The following is a 19,837-nucleotide window of genomic DNA, read 5'->3' as shown; positions in this document are numbered from 1 at the left end:
GGTGAATTCACTGCAGTTTACTTCAGTTTTATCTCTAAAACTTTTATCTCTCTATCATTAATTTGGCCCAAACCATAAAGTAACAGCTCAAATTAAATATAATTTATTTTATTCTGCAGAAAATCCATCTTCACATTTGATGCAGCCTATTAAAAGGAATAGAAAGTGAAAATTTTCATTGCATTTACAATAACCTTTGCCGCATTTTTTATTTTTATTTTTTAAACTTTCTGTATTTATTCAGATTAGAGTTGATTGGTTATCTTATACTGTATTTTGTTATACCTCCCTTGTGTTTTTGTAAGCGGCTGGAAACTCAATTTCCTTGTGGGAGGAAAATCTAAGTCTGCATTTATCATCAACATTTAATTTGATCCTTTGATAGCTGCAAATCTGTTCTGATATTTAATGACATACTATACTAAGACTTGTTGATGACATTTGTAATGTAGAGGACCTAATGATTACCTTGTTAGAGATTGTTTGTGTTCACAGATAAAGATGATTGTCCTATCAGCAAAGAAATAACATTTGTTCCTTAACAATATGAAAGGTAAAGTGTTTTGGATCTGTTTTAGTGGCATTTTTAGAATTTTAAGTATATTTTGATGATTATCGGGATAATCAATTGCAATTTTTTGGCCAGGATAATCGTGACATTAACTTTTTAGATCGTCCAATGTCTCGAGACCACACACTATGTCTTGAGGCTGAGCCTTATTGGTCCCCATCGGTCCAGCAGGCCCAGCTTCCAGGAACTCGAACTACAAGTTCCCTCCCTCTGGCCCATCCCCATGTTCTGGGTGAGACTGTGCTTTTCACAAAAAGTAAAAGTAGAAAGGGGTTTTGACTGGGTCAAATCTGTGAAATAAATGGGCAGAAAAATGGGTTGAAAAAGGAAAAAGAATGCCTTTGTTCACGTTACCTTGCGTGACGCATGGATGTCAAAGAAGGGTTTATTTCGGACACTGAAGGGCTCCTTGGTTTTGTCAATCTGTCCAGTCTTCATCTTTTCCATCCGGGGGGAAATTATCTCCTTTTCTATGCACAACAGCCGGATATTGAAATCACACTGGCCAACAGGCTGTCCCTGAAATACACAAAAAAGAACAAACTCAGTCATCTGTTAACCTGGGAGATAACTCATTTACGCACGTGTGAAAATGACACATACTCTTTGGTATAAAGATAATGCATAATTATCAACATTAATACTGTATAATCAGTAAACCACAATAATGGAGAATAGTCTTTATTTAGACTGAAATGTGCAATTTCTCCAATATTACATGAATAACATACACTTAATATACATACTAAAATAAATCTCTATTGGAAATATTTTATAAACTAATGAGCTGCCAACTCATTGCCATGGCAACATTGTTAATCTAACTTGTTGTGAGGCGGAGGGTAAACACTGAGTCAGAACAAAATAAACATTTTCAAAAGTGGACAAATACACACCACACACAAATACACCTCTGCAGTACCTAGAAAAAAAAAAAGATTCCAATAAAAAGCTGCACAAAACATACATCAGGTAAAGCCTGACATGTGGGAACATAGTGATGAGCCATGAGGATTAGCACTGGAGATTAAAGGATTAATTGGATCAATTGAAAATGGAAATCTGCAACTTTTCGGATGGTAAATTAAATTTCTAATGCCGGGTTTGGGCCAATGGTCCCTTCCCTACTTCCTCACCCCGTACTTCTGTCCAATCGCAATTTGGTGCGTTCTTGCCATGATTTTTATCCCTGGCAATGATAGTTGATGCATGAAAAGTATAAAAGAAACATTCTAGCTTTAAAAAGTATGCTACTGTACATTTTTCTTTCCTTAACTACTGTTTTTCGTGACTGTATCTTAAATGATTGTTACCCAAAACTGCCTCTGTGGTAGTTACCGCTACAGTAGATGTCTCCAGAACCAAATTTTGGCATGATGACACACACACACACACACAGACAGGTAAAAATAATACCTTTGCTGTCGCAGCTGGTAAAAACACCCCCAAACCATTTACTTCCAGCTTCTCAAATGTGCATTTGCTTGTTTTAAATGGGAAATGTTATGACCAAATGATGAAATAAATAATGAAAATAATCAATAGTTGCAAGATGCAGGCTACTAACAAGCACTATAAAAGATAGGTACACACAATAACATCCTTGTAGCATCAGAATAAGACTATGTCTCTTCACACATTATTTATAAGCCATACCACAGGTCAGCAGGAATATGCACATCAGGTAAGACAACAAGACCTTGACATCAGTTCAGCTCAGAGGAATGTCAACACAAAAAGTACACAGCACAGTGGAGATGGTCTTTTCTTTGTCACTATGACAACAGCTTCCTCCCATCATTTACTGGCCACACAGTTGTCAACAGTTAAGCACAGCGACCTGAGCCGTCAGCGCCTCTCAGACAGACAGAGCCGCTGAGGCAGGGCGAAGGTGCCTCCAAACCCATCTGGAGATCACTGAGACAGAAACAACACTTAAATTCCTGCTCTTTGTTATCAATAAAGAAACTTGGGTGGAAAATGAGAACAGCCAAGGAACAAACTCAACAAGCATGACCACCACCACCACACATCTCTGTTGCTCAAGTGATTCAAAACAATGACTCATGTTTATCAGCACAAAAATAGGAAAGGAAAAATTTTTTTGAAAAATTGCCAGATCAACATGGACTAAATGTGTGACAACAACCTGACATTTAATATTTGTCACAAGTTATCAGAGAGAGAAAAAAAGTAGCTCAAACTTGAAAAAAACAAGATGCCTTTTTTTTAAGCCAAGACACAGAAAAGTGTAATGAAAGGCAAACATTCTCTATGTCATCCAGTCGTGATGAGCAACAAAATAATAATAAAATGCTTTCTGTGCATCTCCATATGTTTGCTTCATCAGTTTAAAAAAGTAAAAACTTTCCCCTTTTAAATAAAGACCTTGATAAAAAGGTAAAGTTTACACAGATTACACAGTAATAATAACATATTGTATATTATTACAAAGGGAAAAATTATATTTGCTTATTGATAGATAGATAAAAAACTTTATTTATTTTTATTAGGTCATCATAGCAGCGGTACAATACAATGACAAATACAAAATATAAAATACAATATAAAATACAAATATAAACTACAATAAGAGTACAGTATCGCAAATTTAAAACACTATATTACAATATACTATGTGGATTTTAAGGTGCAAGATAAAGAGAGAAAGGTGCATTTTGAATTACAGTGGTAGGATTTCAGTAATAAGTGACTTAAATTATGTGAGCGTATTTCCTGAGCGTTGCTGTGAAGCGTTGTAGAGCCTGACGGCAGCGGGTAGGAATGATTTCCTGTGGCGTTCTTTAAGGCAGCAAGGTTGAGTGAGTCTGTTGCTGAAGCTGCTCTTAAGCTTGTCAAGGGTTTCGTGGAGGGGATGAGAGACATTGTCCATGATCACCAGCAGTTTTGCCAGCATCCTGTGCTCCACCACCTCCTCCAGGGTGACAAGCTTAGAGCCAACAACAGACCCTGCCTTCTTTATGAGTATGTTTAGTCTGTTTGCGTCTTTTGCTTTGTTGCCCGCACCCCAGGATGAGAAGCCCAGGATGAGAAGAAGATGGTGCTCGCGACAACAGACTGATAAAACATCTGGAGCATCCGGTTGCAGACATTAAAGGACCTGAGCCTCAAGAAGTAAAGCCGGCTCAGGCCCTTCTTGTAGACTGCCTGCGTGTTTGTGGTCCACTCCAGTTTATTGTCAAGCACCACACCCAGGTACTTGTAGGAGTCCACATTGTTGATGTCTGTCCCACCAATGCAGACTGGAGAGGGCGGGGGCTTATGGGAAAACAAGCTGTAACAGGCTTTTTTATAAGCTCCTCAGGGAAACATTTTATGATTCTTATTTTTTCTTTTTTCATGTAAATTATCTTGAATCAAGCATTTATGTTTTGTTTGCTTATTTTTGTTGTCAATTTTGACAATTGCATCACATCGGGAGACTCCATCTCTCCAGGACATTTCTCTTCATGTTATGTTATTCTATCATGTATCTCTGCATGTTATACTTGCTTTATCTTTGCTTTTACATGTGTTTGCTGTAAGGCATTGAAATACTTATTTCCTAAAGCGCCCCCCTCTTCGTCAATCAGTCAACTTTTTTGTTTTGGCCTTAGTCAACTAATATTTCTTAAGTCTAATAATTTTTTATGCTTTTTTATGCTGAATGACTTATTTCAAAGAAACGTATGAGCACATCTCTGATAAACACAAGATATAAAGTGGTCTTTTTCTATGATTCTTTGTGGAGAAACTTCTCAAATCATCTGCTCAATTAGTCGACACAATCATAGACACCTAAGAATTTCTTTAATTGAGGACGGCCCTAATATTTCCATTATGTTCCTGATTAATCGATTTGTCTTTAAACTGGTGGAAAATAGTGAAAAATGTCTTGATATTGTTTCCCTCAGACCAAGGTGGCGTATTCAGAGAGAAGACAGAGAAAAACACCAAATGCTCGCGTTTGAAAAGCTGGCAGCAGCAAATGTTTTGGATTATTTTCTGTTGATGGACTAATCGCTTAATCGACTCACTGTTGCAGCTCCACTGTACTGCAGACCTTTCTTTGCACACACTGAGAGGGAAACCAGACAAGCCTTTAGCGTCTCTCACAAATGCCAACATTTTTCTGTCTACATTTAGTAATTTTCTACATTGTGTGTTTTTACCCTTTAAAAAAATCTTTAAATAAAATATACAGTGAAACATTTACACCTTTATTGTTCCTACACAAGTGGGTTATGGATCAATATTCACTGATCGATACTGAGAGGCACAAAGCAAGAGGGTGTGACTTTGGGGCATTTATATTCTGCTCTGTTACTGTTTGGTAAAGGCCACTTTTCTTCTTCTATGGAATTATTGGACCACAGAGGGAGAAAAACTTTTTGTTTTCAAAGTGGATGAGGAGGTGGATGGACAATGATTATTTAAGATAAGATACAATTACAAATCTGTGCTGTCGCATGAGTCATACAGATATTCAGAAAATAAGGCAAAAAAAACCAGAAAGGCATATCAGAGCAATCTTATGCAAGCAAGTACAAAGTCAAAACTTATGAATAACCAATAACTTTTCGTATATAACCTCAGAAAACAAGGCTGTGCCTGCTGTGTGTAATAATAGTAAAATGTGTGAAAAAACAGCCATTATTGTAAGATTGTGTTAAGGCTAAGACTTTTGTTTCACAAGAAGATTTGACTCAAGTTAGAATTATACTAATTATGTATTTATATAGGTGACATTTGAAAGCCCAAAGAAGTTACAGAATGGCATTAAAATAGAGATTGAACAACAAAGAGAGTCACTCTGTTCACAAGTCTTTAAATCAGGCAAAAATACAAAACACAGTTTTGAACGTTTAGCCTATTTTCAGAATAAACACTCTGTAGGGGCCAAAGTGACTGTTACATTTCAACCCATTTATCCTGCATCTTGATCCATTTGACCGTGGTAAAATTTTGAGCTAAAATGTTAAGTCAGTCGACAAAAAGGTCTTATAGAGATCTGATAATCAGTTAACAATTTATGTAATTTTATCTGGTTCCAGATCATCAAATTTGAGTTTTTGCTACTTTTCTCGGTTTTCTCCAGTTCATATGATTGTAAATAGAATATCCTCATTTTCTGGATTAGAAAAGTTTTATCACTCAAAAAAACTAATAAACCAAATTTAATAAATCAAAAGTTGCAGCCTAAGTGAGATAAATGATTGAAGCATCTCCAGGAACTGTTGGTCCAAATAAGGTAAAAGGTATAATATAGATATTGGACTTTCATTCATCAGGTGGCCGGATAGGACTCTGAGATGCAAACATTGCCATTGGTCTGTTGGGTGTGTAAGTAAGCAACTGATTGCTCGCACATTAGCCATAAAAACACGATAATTAAGCTGCACACTGTGACTGACTTTCTTAATGCAGCCTTAACAATTTTATAAGGACAATTTGGCAACAGCAAATAAGGTCAAATAAAAAAACAAAATTTCGAGAAAGTAATTTAGGATCATTTTGAGGACTTGTGGTTCTTTTTTCATGTGACTTCAAATAAACTACATTCCCCTGGAGCAACAGCTGGTATCATGTCCCACACATTCGGCACCATCTGTCAGCTGTGTCATCGGGACAGAACGAGATGTAAGTGTGGATGATTCAAGGCATGTGCTGTCCACGTCTGTTCTACAGGAAAACTGCCCATAAGAATCTTGTTAATCCAACATTAAGGGAATTAATGATCGATCATATCAGTGAAATCACCCAATCCTTGTTTGGTGTGTCTCGATGGTTGACATTTATTTGTCTGTGCTGCCAAACTTTGACCTACTGTGGTCACTGTGGGTTTGAGCTAGAACACTGTTTAAACAGAACACAATGCACCATTTTTCACACACAACAGCAATGGATCAGGCCCGATATAACTGATACTGATCTCTAAAGAAATGCCCTGATCTGCTCTGATGCTGATGGATCAGATCACCTCAAGACAGCTTTGTCTAGATAACCTCTCTATAGCTCCAATTTAAACAAACCTTTAGTGTTATAGCCTGATCACAAATGTACACAGTTTGTTGTTTTATTGAGGTGATGCAGATGTTTTCCTTTGACTTATGAATTGACACACAAATTGGTATTCTTAGCAGTTGTTGTTTTTGATCTGTTCTGATAAGGAGGGGGTGGGACTGAGTCTGAAAGAGAGGGGTATCAGTTAAGTCTTTGATCTCATATAAGGATTTATGTTATTTTTGTTAATTTGTTGAAAGTAAGAATAAATAAGATAAATGAATACAACGGACTGTGTGAGTCAAGAAGCAGAGTCGTTTTAAGAACAGGCCACGACATCTACAGATGAGACAATTTGTCAATTAATTTATGATAAAGATCATCAGCCAAATTTAACCAGCAACTATTTTAATAGTCGACATCACTTTGTATACTGTATTTTCCTAGTTAATTTCCCACCTGTGATTCTTAGCTGCTTCTGTTTGTCTTATGTGATGGTAAACCGAATATCTTTGAGCTTTGGGTTGTTAGTCAGGCAAAACACATAATGCGGCGAAGGAATCTTAGTCTTTAAATTCACCATTTTCTATAATGAAAAGGTGGAGACCTAACTGTTAAGCACAAATGTCAAAAACTTTATGGTTCGAGCAACTCTTATGTTTTTAGAGATTTCAATATTTATTCTTAGTTTAACTTGGACTCTAGTGATGGGTATTTTGGGATTTTTAAAGCCAAACACTCAATCAAGAAACTAATCTGCCGATAAAAAGATAACAAAAATAACTATCTCAGTGAATATAAAAGACAAACATAATCTATCTGTGGTCAGTTACAATAATGGTATGGCACTTGTTTTCCTTGACGTGCAGCTTTGAGTTCATAACCAGAAGATTCTTAAAGTATTCAACATTATATGATGAAACATGAACACAAAGACAAAGTGTCAAAGATTGTATGAAAGTCCAACCAGGTTCAGTGAATTACATAACCCCCTTGGTGGGGTAAATTGAACTGAATGCATAAAGAATCTATATATAAAAACCCATTAAAAGTTAAACAACAGAGAGCTGCAGAATCAGAAATAAAGCCTTCTTCAGCATGAGCCTGGGGATGCTGAGGGATCGAGAATACAGCAAAAACACAACATCTTAAGAAAAAAAAAAGTCTGACAGCGCTGGGAATACTGCTGTGTGACTATCTGGGATAATTTGGAATAAATTGCATTATACGCAGGTGACATAAAAACAGCTTTGGGACCACTCAGCAGAAGCTTAATGTGCAGCAAAAACAGAGGCTTTTAGGCTGTTTTTGTGTAAAACTGTTGTGTCGGTTTGCATCATGGAGCCAAAGCCAATGCACAAGCAGCATGTTGAGGCAGAGGTCAAAGATGATTTATATAAAACTTTGCTTTTGCTTTGCTATTGCTAGTATTCTGGTTATATATTTTTTTGGAAGGGACATGTCATTCAAACTTTGAATTATTCCACTGTTTCTAGAGGTGCTGAGCAGTCTGAAAATGGCAGCCTTCCTCTACAGCCAAACGCTCTTGTTACATACATCTAGGACTGTTTCATAGACGGAACACAGGTTTCGCAAGTTTTCGACCCAAACTCTGACAAACGTTAGCATAATTGAGTCAGACTTTACCCACAAAAGGGCCTCCATCTTTTTCCACCATCTTCCTCCAGTGCCTAACTTAAGTCTCTGGTCTGTAGCTTTGGAAAATTTCACTTGTGTCCACAAAGACTGGCAGGTCGCAGGTCATAGGTCAAGGAAGGACAAGGACTATTCTTAGGGTGAAGAGCCCTGCAGAGCTACAAACTGTACCTGCAGACAAACTTCTCAAGTGGAAGTAAAATCGGCTGAAGTTAGTGGAGCTCTCCATGCCTCCACAGAGGTTTTTGCTGCAGTGAATTTTACCAGCAGTCCTTTCTGCTTCGCCTGTTAATCTGATTAAGACTGTTTTCTTGTCGTATTCATCACCAAAAGTGAGATATATTTTTGGTGAGATGAAACATAAAGAGGTCAATCAAAATGTCAGGACATAGATGGGGATGACAAGTTAAACCTCCACAGTTTTATTTTAAGATAATAGCTTTCTACAGGATTGTCAAAATTAAGGACGTATGTGTGATTGTTGTCGTGCTTTAATCGCATCTCGTCAGTTCCCCCACAGTGGGGGAGCAGACAGTGACTGACAAGCAGCAAGAACTTTCCAGCAAGGAAAAAATAAGGCTATTTATATTTTTCCAGTGAGAGCGTAAATAGCAAATTTCCTCTATGTCTCAGGGTCATAGTCGGGGTCAAGCAGTTACATGCTTGGAGAGAAACTGTACACATCAACACTCTCAACGTAATAACACTCTAGGATGAGTAAGAATATCAATTGCTCTAACATGAACAGCACAGTGTATATGGTTAACACTTATTTCTGTTCACCTTCACTCATTGTTAAATCACTCATCGCGGTTAGAGGACGGGCACACATGCGCGTGCACGCATCATGCTCTAATCAAAAGAATCCCAGTGCTGTGCTTTAGCAGATTTTCCAAACAAGTAAGGTGTCACGCTGGGTCACAGTGTCGCAGGTGGTGTGTTCTCCCTCCTGCTGCATTTCCATCCTCAGACCCAGGATGGAGCCTCGGTGCCAAGGAGCAGTCCGCCACAGATAATGGAGAAGGCTAATAATGGCTCGGCTAAGATCAATACAGCAGCACTTTACTGATGGCTCGGGGGTGGTGGGAGCCATGTGGAGCCGCTAACCTCTGCACCGTGTCACAAAGACGCTCCCCTCACCACTGGAGCTTTTATTGAGCCGCCTGCTTGTGCGATTGTACTGATCGATAGCGAAAAGGAGGCGACAGACAAACATAATGGCTAAAGTAACACCCTCCTCATCATCTCAAAGATATTTAGATATTTATCTAGTTTTTATCAGAGAGACCATGTTTCCATCTAGAAGTAACATGTAGTCTGAGTGATCTGACAGCTCTAACTACAGGTGTAAACACTCTCAGGACACATTGAGATCGGAATTAAAAAAAACACATTTGGAGTTGGTTCAGGTCGCGTGTCCTCATTCAGATAGTAGTGAGAACGGGTATGTGTCCACATGATGGACCACCTACTCAACTGCCTCCCTCTGCCTAAGAGGAAGTACGTCCTCATTCAAGGGCCGAGTCCACAAGATCTGAGCCTGTAGCTCGCTGCATTTTGAATGTTTTTGTAATTTTGAACATTATTATTTCTCATGTCACAGAAACTACTAGGAGTGACACCTGTGTTCTGGATGTTATTATCAGCCTGTTGGCGATGTGTACTGTTCCTTACACAGCTCTATAGAGCTTTTCCATGGCTGCCTTTAATTTAGTTGTAACATCAGATGTTGATATTGACAAGTCGGAGCCGCTGTTAAATTGATTCCTATAAATTCTTCACAATAAAAGACCGCCGGGGCTTTATTATTCAAATGATTTTATTGTGAAGCAGCAAAATCTGCAGTAACTTAACATGACGGTAAACTACAGCAGGCGGTGAGCTGAACATGAAGACTTTTAAAATGTTTTTCTTTCTGCTCCCCTGCACACATCACGGCAGGTTAACATCGTTATTTACATATATGTTTATTATAAACACCTGAAATTCTGAACATGTCACACACGCAAAACCCCCATTAGTGAGAGAGAAAAGTCAGAAGTAAGAAATCGCTCTCTCATGAGTCTTCTCACATTCCTGTAGTAATTATTAATGTGAGATAGGGTAACCACTGAAATGAAACATTATCGAAAACTATTTTCCATTTAAATATGTAGGGTATCTATATCCTAAGCGGAAATGATGTATGTGTTGATTCACATACAGAGAGGGGAAGTGGAACCAGATTACAAGTGGTCACTGAAGACGCATGTGGACCGGTGTGAACAGAAAGGCTGAGAGCTTCCCACTTGTGATCGGATCACTCAAATCGGATGTTTTTACCACATGGAAACAGCGTCTAAGACAGCGGAGGATTGCTAAGGGCAACCAGTCGGCTCATTTGTCTCTGTGCATGCCCGTTCGTCATTAGTGGCACACAGATCGGTTGAGGGGATGAATTCATTTACGGTTTGAAAAAGTGTGTCCTGGGGCTGTTCTCCATAAAAATGGCCATGTCAACATAATGCAACAGGAAAAACATGCTATTACACATGTTTATATATAGAAGCTAATTTTACATGTACAGACGCACCAGGGCAAATAGTGCTGCCCAGCTATAATGCAAGTAAGGGACTGATCATCAGGTTCACTTCAACCCAATACAAGGGGTCCGCCAATGCAAAAGGTTTGGGTTAATATTTAAGTTCTAAGTGATTATCAAAACATAGGTCAATGGCGCTCAGCAGAACCAATGTCAGTGGTAAAAGCACAAAGACCTCATAAATATTCAGTATGGGCCAGACGCAGCTCTGCCTCAGTCAGTGCTGAAGCCCGGTGTGTGACAGGTTGTGGGGGTCAAGAGAAGTCATGCTCTTCCCTCCAGCATGCAGACTGACAAAGCACCGTTATGCCTGTGCGGATACTGCAGAGCCTGGATGAACACGGCTCCGATGCCTGCTATGGTTTTTCAGACTTCAGGATAAGCAAATCCCACTCCACTTCAAGGCTGTCGTTCAGCCCACTCTTTGCTTTGATTATGTATGCTACCCACTGCTGATAGACCACAACCACAGTAATGTCCTCTGCGGAACCAGGTGCTTGTTAAAAGTAAATAAAAAGGAGAGGGCAGAAGGAGGCACTGATAGACCACGGCGTTAATGGCATGTTTCCATCGTACTGTTTGTTTATTCTGTCAGACCAGGAGCGATAGGTCAAAAGGAAAGGAAACACATTCTCAACCGGCTACTCACATTGAATTTGATGATGTCGTATATCAAATAGCGGGGGACAGGCTGGCCGTTCACCTTGTCGATGATCATCTCCTGCAGAGACAAAGACAAGATGTACATATTGTTATTGAAATAAAAGGCATACGATTGAATGGAGAAATGATATACTAAGTAAAGTCCTTAAATCTGGGCAGCTTTAACATCATAGGTTTCTCTTTGGAAGTATTTATGGAGGGTGGAAACCGTGGGACACCAAGGAGTGTCTCTCAAGGGGATGCACGTTCAGAGAGGGAGATGCCTGCAGCGATGAGAAGGATAGCAGGAAATTAGGTAGCGGTGTGTGTGTGTGTGTGTGTGTGTGTGTGTGTGTGTGTGTGTGTGTGTGTGTGTGTGTGTGTGTGTGTGTGTGTGTGTGTGTGTCAGGGTCTGGTGAAGAAGGACATGAAGCAGAAATAGCATTGCACATTCATTATGCAAGACTCTCAAACTAAGAGTCAGGTGCAGCGGTGGTGCAGGACAGCCAACAGACACATGAGAACTTAAAGAACTGTTACACAACCAGGCGATGTAGTGACAGCAGAGACGCACACATCACCACCGCTGAAGTAGTGCAAGTGAAAGTCAGGTGGCAACTCGGATACTTCACCTCTTACGAATTTGAAAGTGAAGCACTACATTTAGAAAACTATATTTATCCCCTTTCGCCTCAAAATATTCAGGTGACTTACTGTGCTCTGCAGCTGAAAGTGACAGGTAGAGGGGAAAGATGTCACCGAAGAGCTGGGCTATTACACTATATGAAAACTGTATTTTGGGAAAATACTACAAAATCCATTTTGACAAATGAACAGAGCAGTGTCATGGTTGGCTGCCAGAATGCAAAAATGCGTAATTTAAAGCAACATTGGGTAACAGTTTTACCTTAAAAAAACAACTTCAAAACCATCTTTATACTACACTGACATGTAAAAGGGAGAATTGTGCTTTCCCCCCTCTGAGCCTGTTCTCACACTATGTAACATTGGTGAGTGAGTCGGAGAAGTGCCCAACGCTTTACAGCAGTACCGCTGATTTTGATGACACTGGATCAATGTTTTTGCACACATTTTTTTTTCTGGTTTCCCCTTTGATGTCCGGCTGCACTGTCTCAACCCTCAGTGATTAATGGTTTCCTGATGGACAGAAAGCCTCACTTGTTGCTAAAGTAAGGCTAACTGCTAACAGCTAGCAGCCACACATTTTGGGCTGCATGCAGAAGTCCGCAGACAAAATCTGCTTCAATTGGCCTTGAGTCAAGCAAACACGTCCCAACTTCTCTTTGACTACTTGCAATTATGGTATAATTAACAATCATCAACAATTTCACTTCATCAGACAGGACAAAATACCAAAAATCAACACTAAATTGCCAAAGTCAGACGAGGGGAGCAGAGAAAGATGAGTGAAAGGCAGGCATACAGATTACTGAAGGAGGGGCTGAGAAGCAATGATGTCATTCCAGGAGGTTGCCATCATTATGCATCTGGTGCAATGAAACGGCAGACAGACAGCAGCGGGTGAAGACGTTAATGTGACCAAAGGAAACCGCCAGGAATTCAATCAACATTGTGCACTCATCCAATATTGGAACTCAATTTGATGTATAGCTTATTAAAATCTGTACAACAAAGTGGGATGTCAAGACAAAGACCAGTGCCTTTGGGCTGAAGATGAAACATATCAGACAACACAGACGGGCTTCTACGAAGACCGTAAACAGCCAAACGCAGCCTCTGTTTGGGAGCCAGAAGCATCAACAGATGAATAAACAAAGTCAAAACAAACCTTGTAGCAATCTTAACACACATCTGTGCTGCTCCTTCAAAGTAACACTAATACGTTCCTGCTTGCAATTAGATGCCCTGCCTGAGTGAGGAAACTAAAATCACAGCATCAATCAGCAACTGTTAAGCCAAGAGGAAATACATGCCTATTTTACAGAAAATTGCTAAACTCAGACAAAACAAGGCCAGCAGCGAAACAAAAACAATCACAAGCAGCTTATCTGTCATCACCCATAATGGAATATCAAACACAAAACACTGCCTGACATTTATAAACAATTCCAAGCTGACTACATGATCATGCAGCAATTTCCTTGCCTGTGTTTTTTTGGTTAGGCAGTGGTATAATGACTCATGCGTGTGCACCTGCTGCTGGGGACCTGTGTGACCTCAACAGCACAAGCGTGCCAATAAAAGTCTGAGCCAGGTATTATGGGGTGAGGATAAGTCAGCAACACCCGCCACCCCCCAGTGGAGCACACCGCTGAGCATTACAACACAACACAAAGAGGCAGCACAGAAAACTGTAAAACATTCACTTAGCCATTTCTCCAGGACATGGATGATTGACTGTCAACAATGTTTGACTGTCAGAATAAAACACACTTTTCTTTCACCTAAGGTTTGGCAACTCATGTCAATTATCTGCAAGACTGAGCAGCAGCTGCAGTATGGGAGCATGACATGGCTGGAAATGGAGGGGACATGCAAGTCCAGTCAAGGGAGAAACAATCTCTAAAAACACATTCTGCATATGAATGCAACAGGACATGATTTGGGTAGCAATAGTGGTGTGGTTTGTGTAGTACTGACCAATCACATTTGAGCAGGCTTTGGTTTCATGCAGGTAAACAGTGAGGCAAAACACATTGGCTAATGTATAACAACAATTTAGCTTTTTTTACTAGCTTTTTGTTATTCTTGTGTCTCAAACTACTAATCTGATCATTATCAATGACGGATGGATCGTTGAGGAAGCGCAAAATATTGTGTGTTGCCGTCACCGGAACAAAAGCATTTGGGTCCCAAAATTGAGGAAAAATCAGCTTTGGGATTTTCAGGAAGCAACAAGAGAAGCTTGCATGGCAAAATACATACCAATCCAAAACAAAGACAAGTATTACAATTACAATAACTCACCCCATCCAATAGAGTATTTGATAGGTGGACACGTGGATCCTTCCGGAAAGGAAACTCTAGATTCGCCAAGTGGAAGATCGTGTTGTCTCTGTCGATCATGAATACTTCATTTTTCCCGTTGATCAACATCATGTACCTGCGAGAGGAGAGGATAAACCATTATGTATGTGAAATCATAAGGTAGCAAGTTGTATTAGTGCTGGTCACTTTGTTCGAGAGACTCTTGATGGACAGGTAAGAGCTAATCTGTTAGCTTGTGTTCACCGATGACCAGGGCCGGGCATCGGTACGTGATATCATTAAGGTATTGAGAGAAATAACCCAGTATCAACTGAAACTTCTCCAGTCCATCGATACTGGCATTTGATCGTTTCAGAACCCAGATGTAGAAAAAATGACTATCAGGGTTCGACAGTAAGAGTTGGAAATGGAGACGGAAAACAGCAAAATGTGGATAAAAAAAAAAATACATTTTCAATATTATTTGCATTGGTGATATTCATGTACTGCTGTTTTGTCATAGAGACAATGGCGAAGCAAATTAAAGTGTAATCCCGGTGCAAAATCATCCCATGGTCTTTTTCGGCAATTATATACATCAAATAAACTATCAAGACAGTTTTTTTCCGTTTATCAACATTACCAGAGAAATCAGGTAGGGTTGCTAACAGCCAGACGTGGCTAACACTGATTAGCTCGGGGCATTAAAACCGCTTTTTTAACCACTAATATTGCTCGAAATAACACCAAACCTCTGCAGTAGCATGATAAGAGTCCTTACACATAAAACAAAGCACCAATGGGCTCCTTCCTTTTGGATTGGATTGCATTTGCTAATCTACCTGAATGGACTTTACTATGAGACAAGCTGGTACTGGGGCCAGTTCGTAAGTCTTTCAAAACACTCTTTTAATAAACTCCAGGTTAGCTAACTACGTTGTTGGTGCTTTGTTTTGAACCTGAATGAACAAAATAAAAAATTGAAAATTTTAGGGTCTTTTATTCATTATTATTTCATTATTAGGTGGATGTATACCTGCATAGTATCTTAACTGTTTGTTGTTGTTGTTATGACCAGCCTACGGGAAACCTTGGCACAACATGAAAGATGAGTTCCCTCTTTCTTTTTTAAATCCCTGACTTCAGGGTTGTAACATTACTCACAATAAGGTGACTACAAAAATGGCAAACAAATTTTTCAGTTGGCGCAACCAAAAGTTGATGACGCCTAAAAGTTAGTGTTGAGCCCTGATTATTTGCATCAAGCAGGTCACAGCCAATCACCGCAAGTGTTGGCCCACTTCTGTAGCTGCTCCAACCTATACAGCCTGTGGTGTGTTAACTGGCAGTTCAGTGTGCCACCAACACCTTTGGATAGGGAGGAGTTGTGGTGGCTTTTTACGTAACTGAATACTTCCTTTCAAATGGTGGGTATCGATTTCAGTTTTTTTAAAAAAAGGATCAAATGAACTTCACAACTGGTATCGTTGTCATTTTAAGGTTGTTTTTTTCTGCCCTACAGACAACTCACCACTTTTGACCATGGGTGATATCATTACAAAATTATATCACAGACCAAACTGGCTGTGGGTTTGATGATGTTTGAATTTTTAAATAAATAAATGACAACGGATACATTTAAGTAGGAAGTAATTACTGAAAGTGATATTTGGACATATTAGGCCCTCACCTTGTGGATCATAGCGATCTGTTGAGTCCCCCCAATACAGCATGTTAGCTGAACTGTAATGTAAAATTACTGCAAGTGGCCATCTTCATTTTGTGTAATTGATAGAACATGCTGATTTCAATCGCAGTATATTGGATTGCTGTCTTTGGGATTATCATCAACTATTCTGACCTTTTTGACACTTAATTAAAACATAAAGCAAGGCTCAGCTAAATTTTCACCCCTCCAGATGGACAAAGCTGCCTATAATTTTCTTTAATTAGTTTATTTGGAGGACTTAATATGGTAATCACACTTTAAAGCTGAATTGCTCTGAGCGAACACTTAAGATCTGGGCTCCACTAAGCAACAACAAAACAACAGCATGTGTCTATCTTTAATGTGCAAATTGCTGGTGTTCAAATCATATATATAAAAAAAAATCGAAGCCATAAAAGCTTTTATCATCACTGAGAAGAGATGAAAATTTACTAAGCAAATACCTGGAAATTGCAACATATTACGAATGCAACCACTTTTCCTTTTATCGAGATGTGCTTTGTGGAAAACATTGCAAACAAAAGGCCTTTTTGTACAATGGGACTGCTTTGCAACACATACACACATCACAACTTTTACCTCTCATAACTACATCGTGTGGATTTGTGATACTAAGAGAGCACTTTCTTATTAGGGCTGGGCGATATGATGATATATCATCAAAATGATATAAAAATGTCTTGTATAAATCTTTCTATATATCATCTCTGACTTCTCTGACTAGAATTTGAAGGTACTTTATACTTCTAATCCATTCAGAGGAAATACTGTACATTTTACTCCACTATATGTATTTGGTAACTCCAGTTGTTAGTTACTAAAAATTCAGATTTTTAATACAAAATATTATCAACAAATGAAAAAGCAAGTTATAGATTAAGATACACAGCAGTATAAAGTAAATCAAATTAGCCCCACCTTTATCAGCTTCAACATTGAAGTGATATTTACATTAATCGATCAATTATTATAACCTAATATTTTGAAACGGGCAATTCTGCATAATGTCCAGTCCCAGCCTGGTCAGATGCGTACATGAACTGATGAAGCCTCTTGGATGAGAGGTGAAACGTCTTCCTAGACAAATAACCAAGTCCAGTTGCTTTTGACTGAAATTGCCTGGGGATAACATCGACCGGGACAAATGAGAACATGCACAGGCTTTCTGCATAATGAGTACTTTTCTTTTTTGTACTTTAAGTACATTTTCATGCTGATACTTTTGTACTTTTACTTCAGTAACATTTTTAAAGCAGGATCTTTACCTGTAAGAGTATTTCTACAGTACTGTATTACTACTTTTACATAAGTAGAAGCTCAGAGTACTTCTTCCACCACTATGAAAAACCAGAGGCTTAACTGTTTTACAGCAATATTTAACATCATTTAGACAACGCTTTACGTTTTGACACTTGCATGTTGAAAATACTCAGTACTGTTCATTTGTCAAGTATTTAAAATCACACAGGAGTATACAAACATAGGTTTTACATGCGTTTATTTCAATTTATTTATTAAAATACCAGTAAAATTGCTATATATCGTAATGTATATCGTTATTGAGATACAGGATTACCTATATCAGGATAGAAGATTCATGGCCCTACCGTCCAGCCCCATTTCTTATGTTCACAAATACAAAGTGAACTATTTACACTCATCTGAGTAAAATGCTTCAGAGGATGAATTGCAGACAAATTCTCTTTTTTGTGTTACAGTCGTTCCTTGCTCCAACACAAAAAGCCTTCACTTGTAGCAGATTATTCTATCTTCGAAGTGCATACCTCACCAGTGGAGAGGTGATTTGCCTGCATGAGCACCAAGCTCAACTAATCCATGGCCCGCCTTTGCAGGTGAGATAAAGACTTGGAAGCAAACATAACAAAAATGAAAAATTGTTTGAAGTCTCTCACAAATTCAACTTGACAACGAAATGATGTACTGAAACGACATTCTGTAATTAGCAACTTTAAAATCCCTTAAGCTAAACAAATGTTATCGATTGCACTATTTCTAGAATATGCTACCATGTATTGACTTTTGTTATGTATGGCTTATCCTTGGCATCATATCTAGTTAGTAATATTGGATTATACTGCATTATACTGCATTATACTGCAAGGGCTTTACTGTTATTTTGTCCATCTTAGTCAGTACATTTCCCTGTTTTGGCTTCAGTAAAAGTAATTAAGTAGAACCAATAGAGGAAGACAGGATATTGCTGGAAAATTACTTTTTCATCCAAGAGTGCACCCAACTGGGAGATTCAAAAACCTGAGCGCAGTGGCTGTTAGACTGTTGAAATAGCTGTCAAAATAGGCCAGTTTACAAGCACGGGTCACGATATGAGCATTTGGCTTATTAATTTATCTTCGCTCTTCTTTTTTGCTCAGCGGTGTTGGAGCATGAAGCACAGACATTAAGACCTTTACACTTCACCTTTTAGACTATTATCAGCCTTACACTTTCGTCTCCACTCTCACAAGTACTACAGTGGAGAGAGGGGAATATTTTTCAAATAACAGGTATTTTCTATTTCAGATATAATTTCCTCTAAATATACTATAAGCACCCCATCTGGACAACAGTCATGCAGATCATTTGAAATCTCATTACAATTTAAAGCAATCACCCTTCTCTGCATGAGCTGCTCAATTTAGAGAGACGGCCTAATATGTGGCATATGGTGTGCTTCAGTCTGATTGGTACCAAATTAAAGTAGAGATTAGTTGCATTGTATGAGGTCAGTTTGTTTATTAGTTTTATTTAGAAAAGTCACCATTATATAAATAAGGGCCAAAATATTTCCAAATTGGAACGAAATTAAACCTCCATATAATCAAAGTCAGTGACATTATTTGTACTTCTGAATAGCAAAATAGACAGACGTGGTGAGAATACATAGTAGTCTGGACTGGAGAGGCACGATGTGAGCAAAGTGTTCGTACCAAATGTTTATTGTTTGATTAACAGAGTCGTCTGATCACAGAGCGGGCAGACATGACAAGCTGTTTCAAATGAGGGACAGCAAACAGACAAAATCCTTGATCCTCCCTTCTGTTGGTTCCCAGAGACGAGCTGAAAAGATGGGCCACGCCCAAAAACACAGGCACCATTGTTGCCTTTGTGTTCGCCTCCAGAATAGTCTTCAACTGTAACAACAGTGAGCTTTCAAAAGGGATTCACTGGGATTTCTGTTTTGTCATTTTTGTTACTCTGAAAATGACATGATTTTCAAAACACAACCGTTATTTCCATATAAATGTTTTTGGTTATAACGACTATGGGGTTCTGTAATAGTAGCATACCCCTGTATAGCCCCACATACATTTACTCAAATAAAGAGTTAAAAGTTGCTTAGCAGCGCGACCTGGAGAACTCAAGAAAGGTTCAACTTTATGCAAATTCCCTCCGACAAGAAGGAGCGACACCCTGGAGATAGCACATTCTGCTGGTTTTAATGCCCCTTTATGAAATTGAAGCACAGCAGTTTTTTCCAAATAAACTACATAAAAACTACTTTAAACAAAATGGAGGGAAACCCAATCACCCCGGTTTCCATGCTCTGTATACTGGAATATTAGTTAGGCACTTTGAGGTGAATAAGAAACAATTTGAGGGAACACATCACTTGGTAAATCAGCTTCTTCGCCTATTAGATTAGTAGATTTTGTCCCCCCATTTCTCACAATGGAATCCTGTTAGA

General features: G+C 38.8%; 1 protein-coding gene across 1 annotated transcript in view; it reads right to left on the bottom strand.

Annotated features, from left to right (window-relative positions):
- rngtt (RNA guanylyltransferase and 5'-phosphatase) overlaps positions 1-19,837 on the bottom strand; it is an 87,687-nt gene that overhangs the window by 46,860 nt on the left and 20,990 nt on the right. The window contains exons 9-11 of the mRNA XM_083933624.1: positions 14,403-14,538; positions 11,461-11,532; positions 926-1,090 (exon numbers count right to left, since the gene is read on the bottom strand). Of these exons, the coding sequence (XP_083789750.1) occupies positions 926-1,090; positions 11,461-11,532; positions 14,403-14,538 (373 nt within the window). The remainder of the gene's footprint in view (positions 1-925; positions 1,091-11,460; positions 11,533-14,402; positions 14,539-19,837) is intronic.

This window comes from Echiichthys vipera (assembly GCF_963691815.1).
Source record: "Echiichthys vipera genome assembly, chromosome: 19".
Lineage (NCBI taxonomy): Eukaryota > Metazoa > Chordata > Actinopteri > Perciformes > Trachinidae > Echiichthys > Echiichthys vipera.
This window is presented reverse-complemented; position numbering and strand designations above follow the sequence as displayed.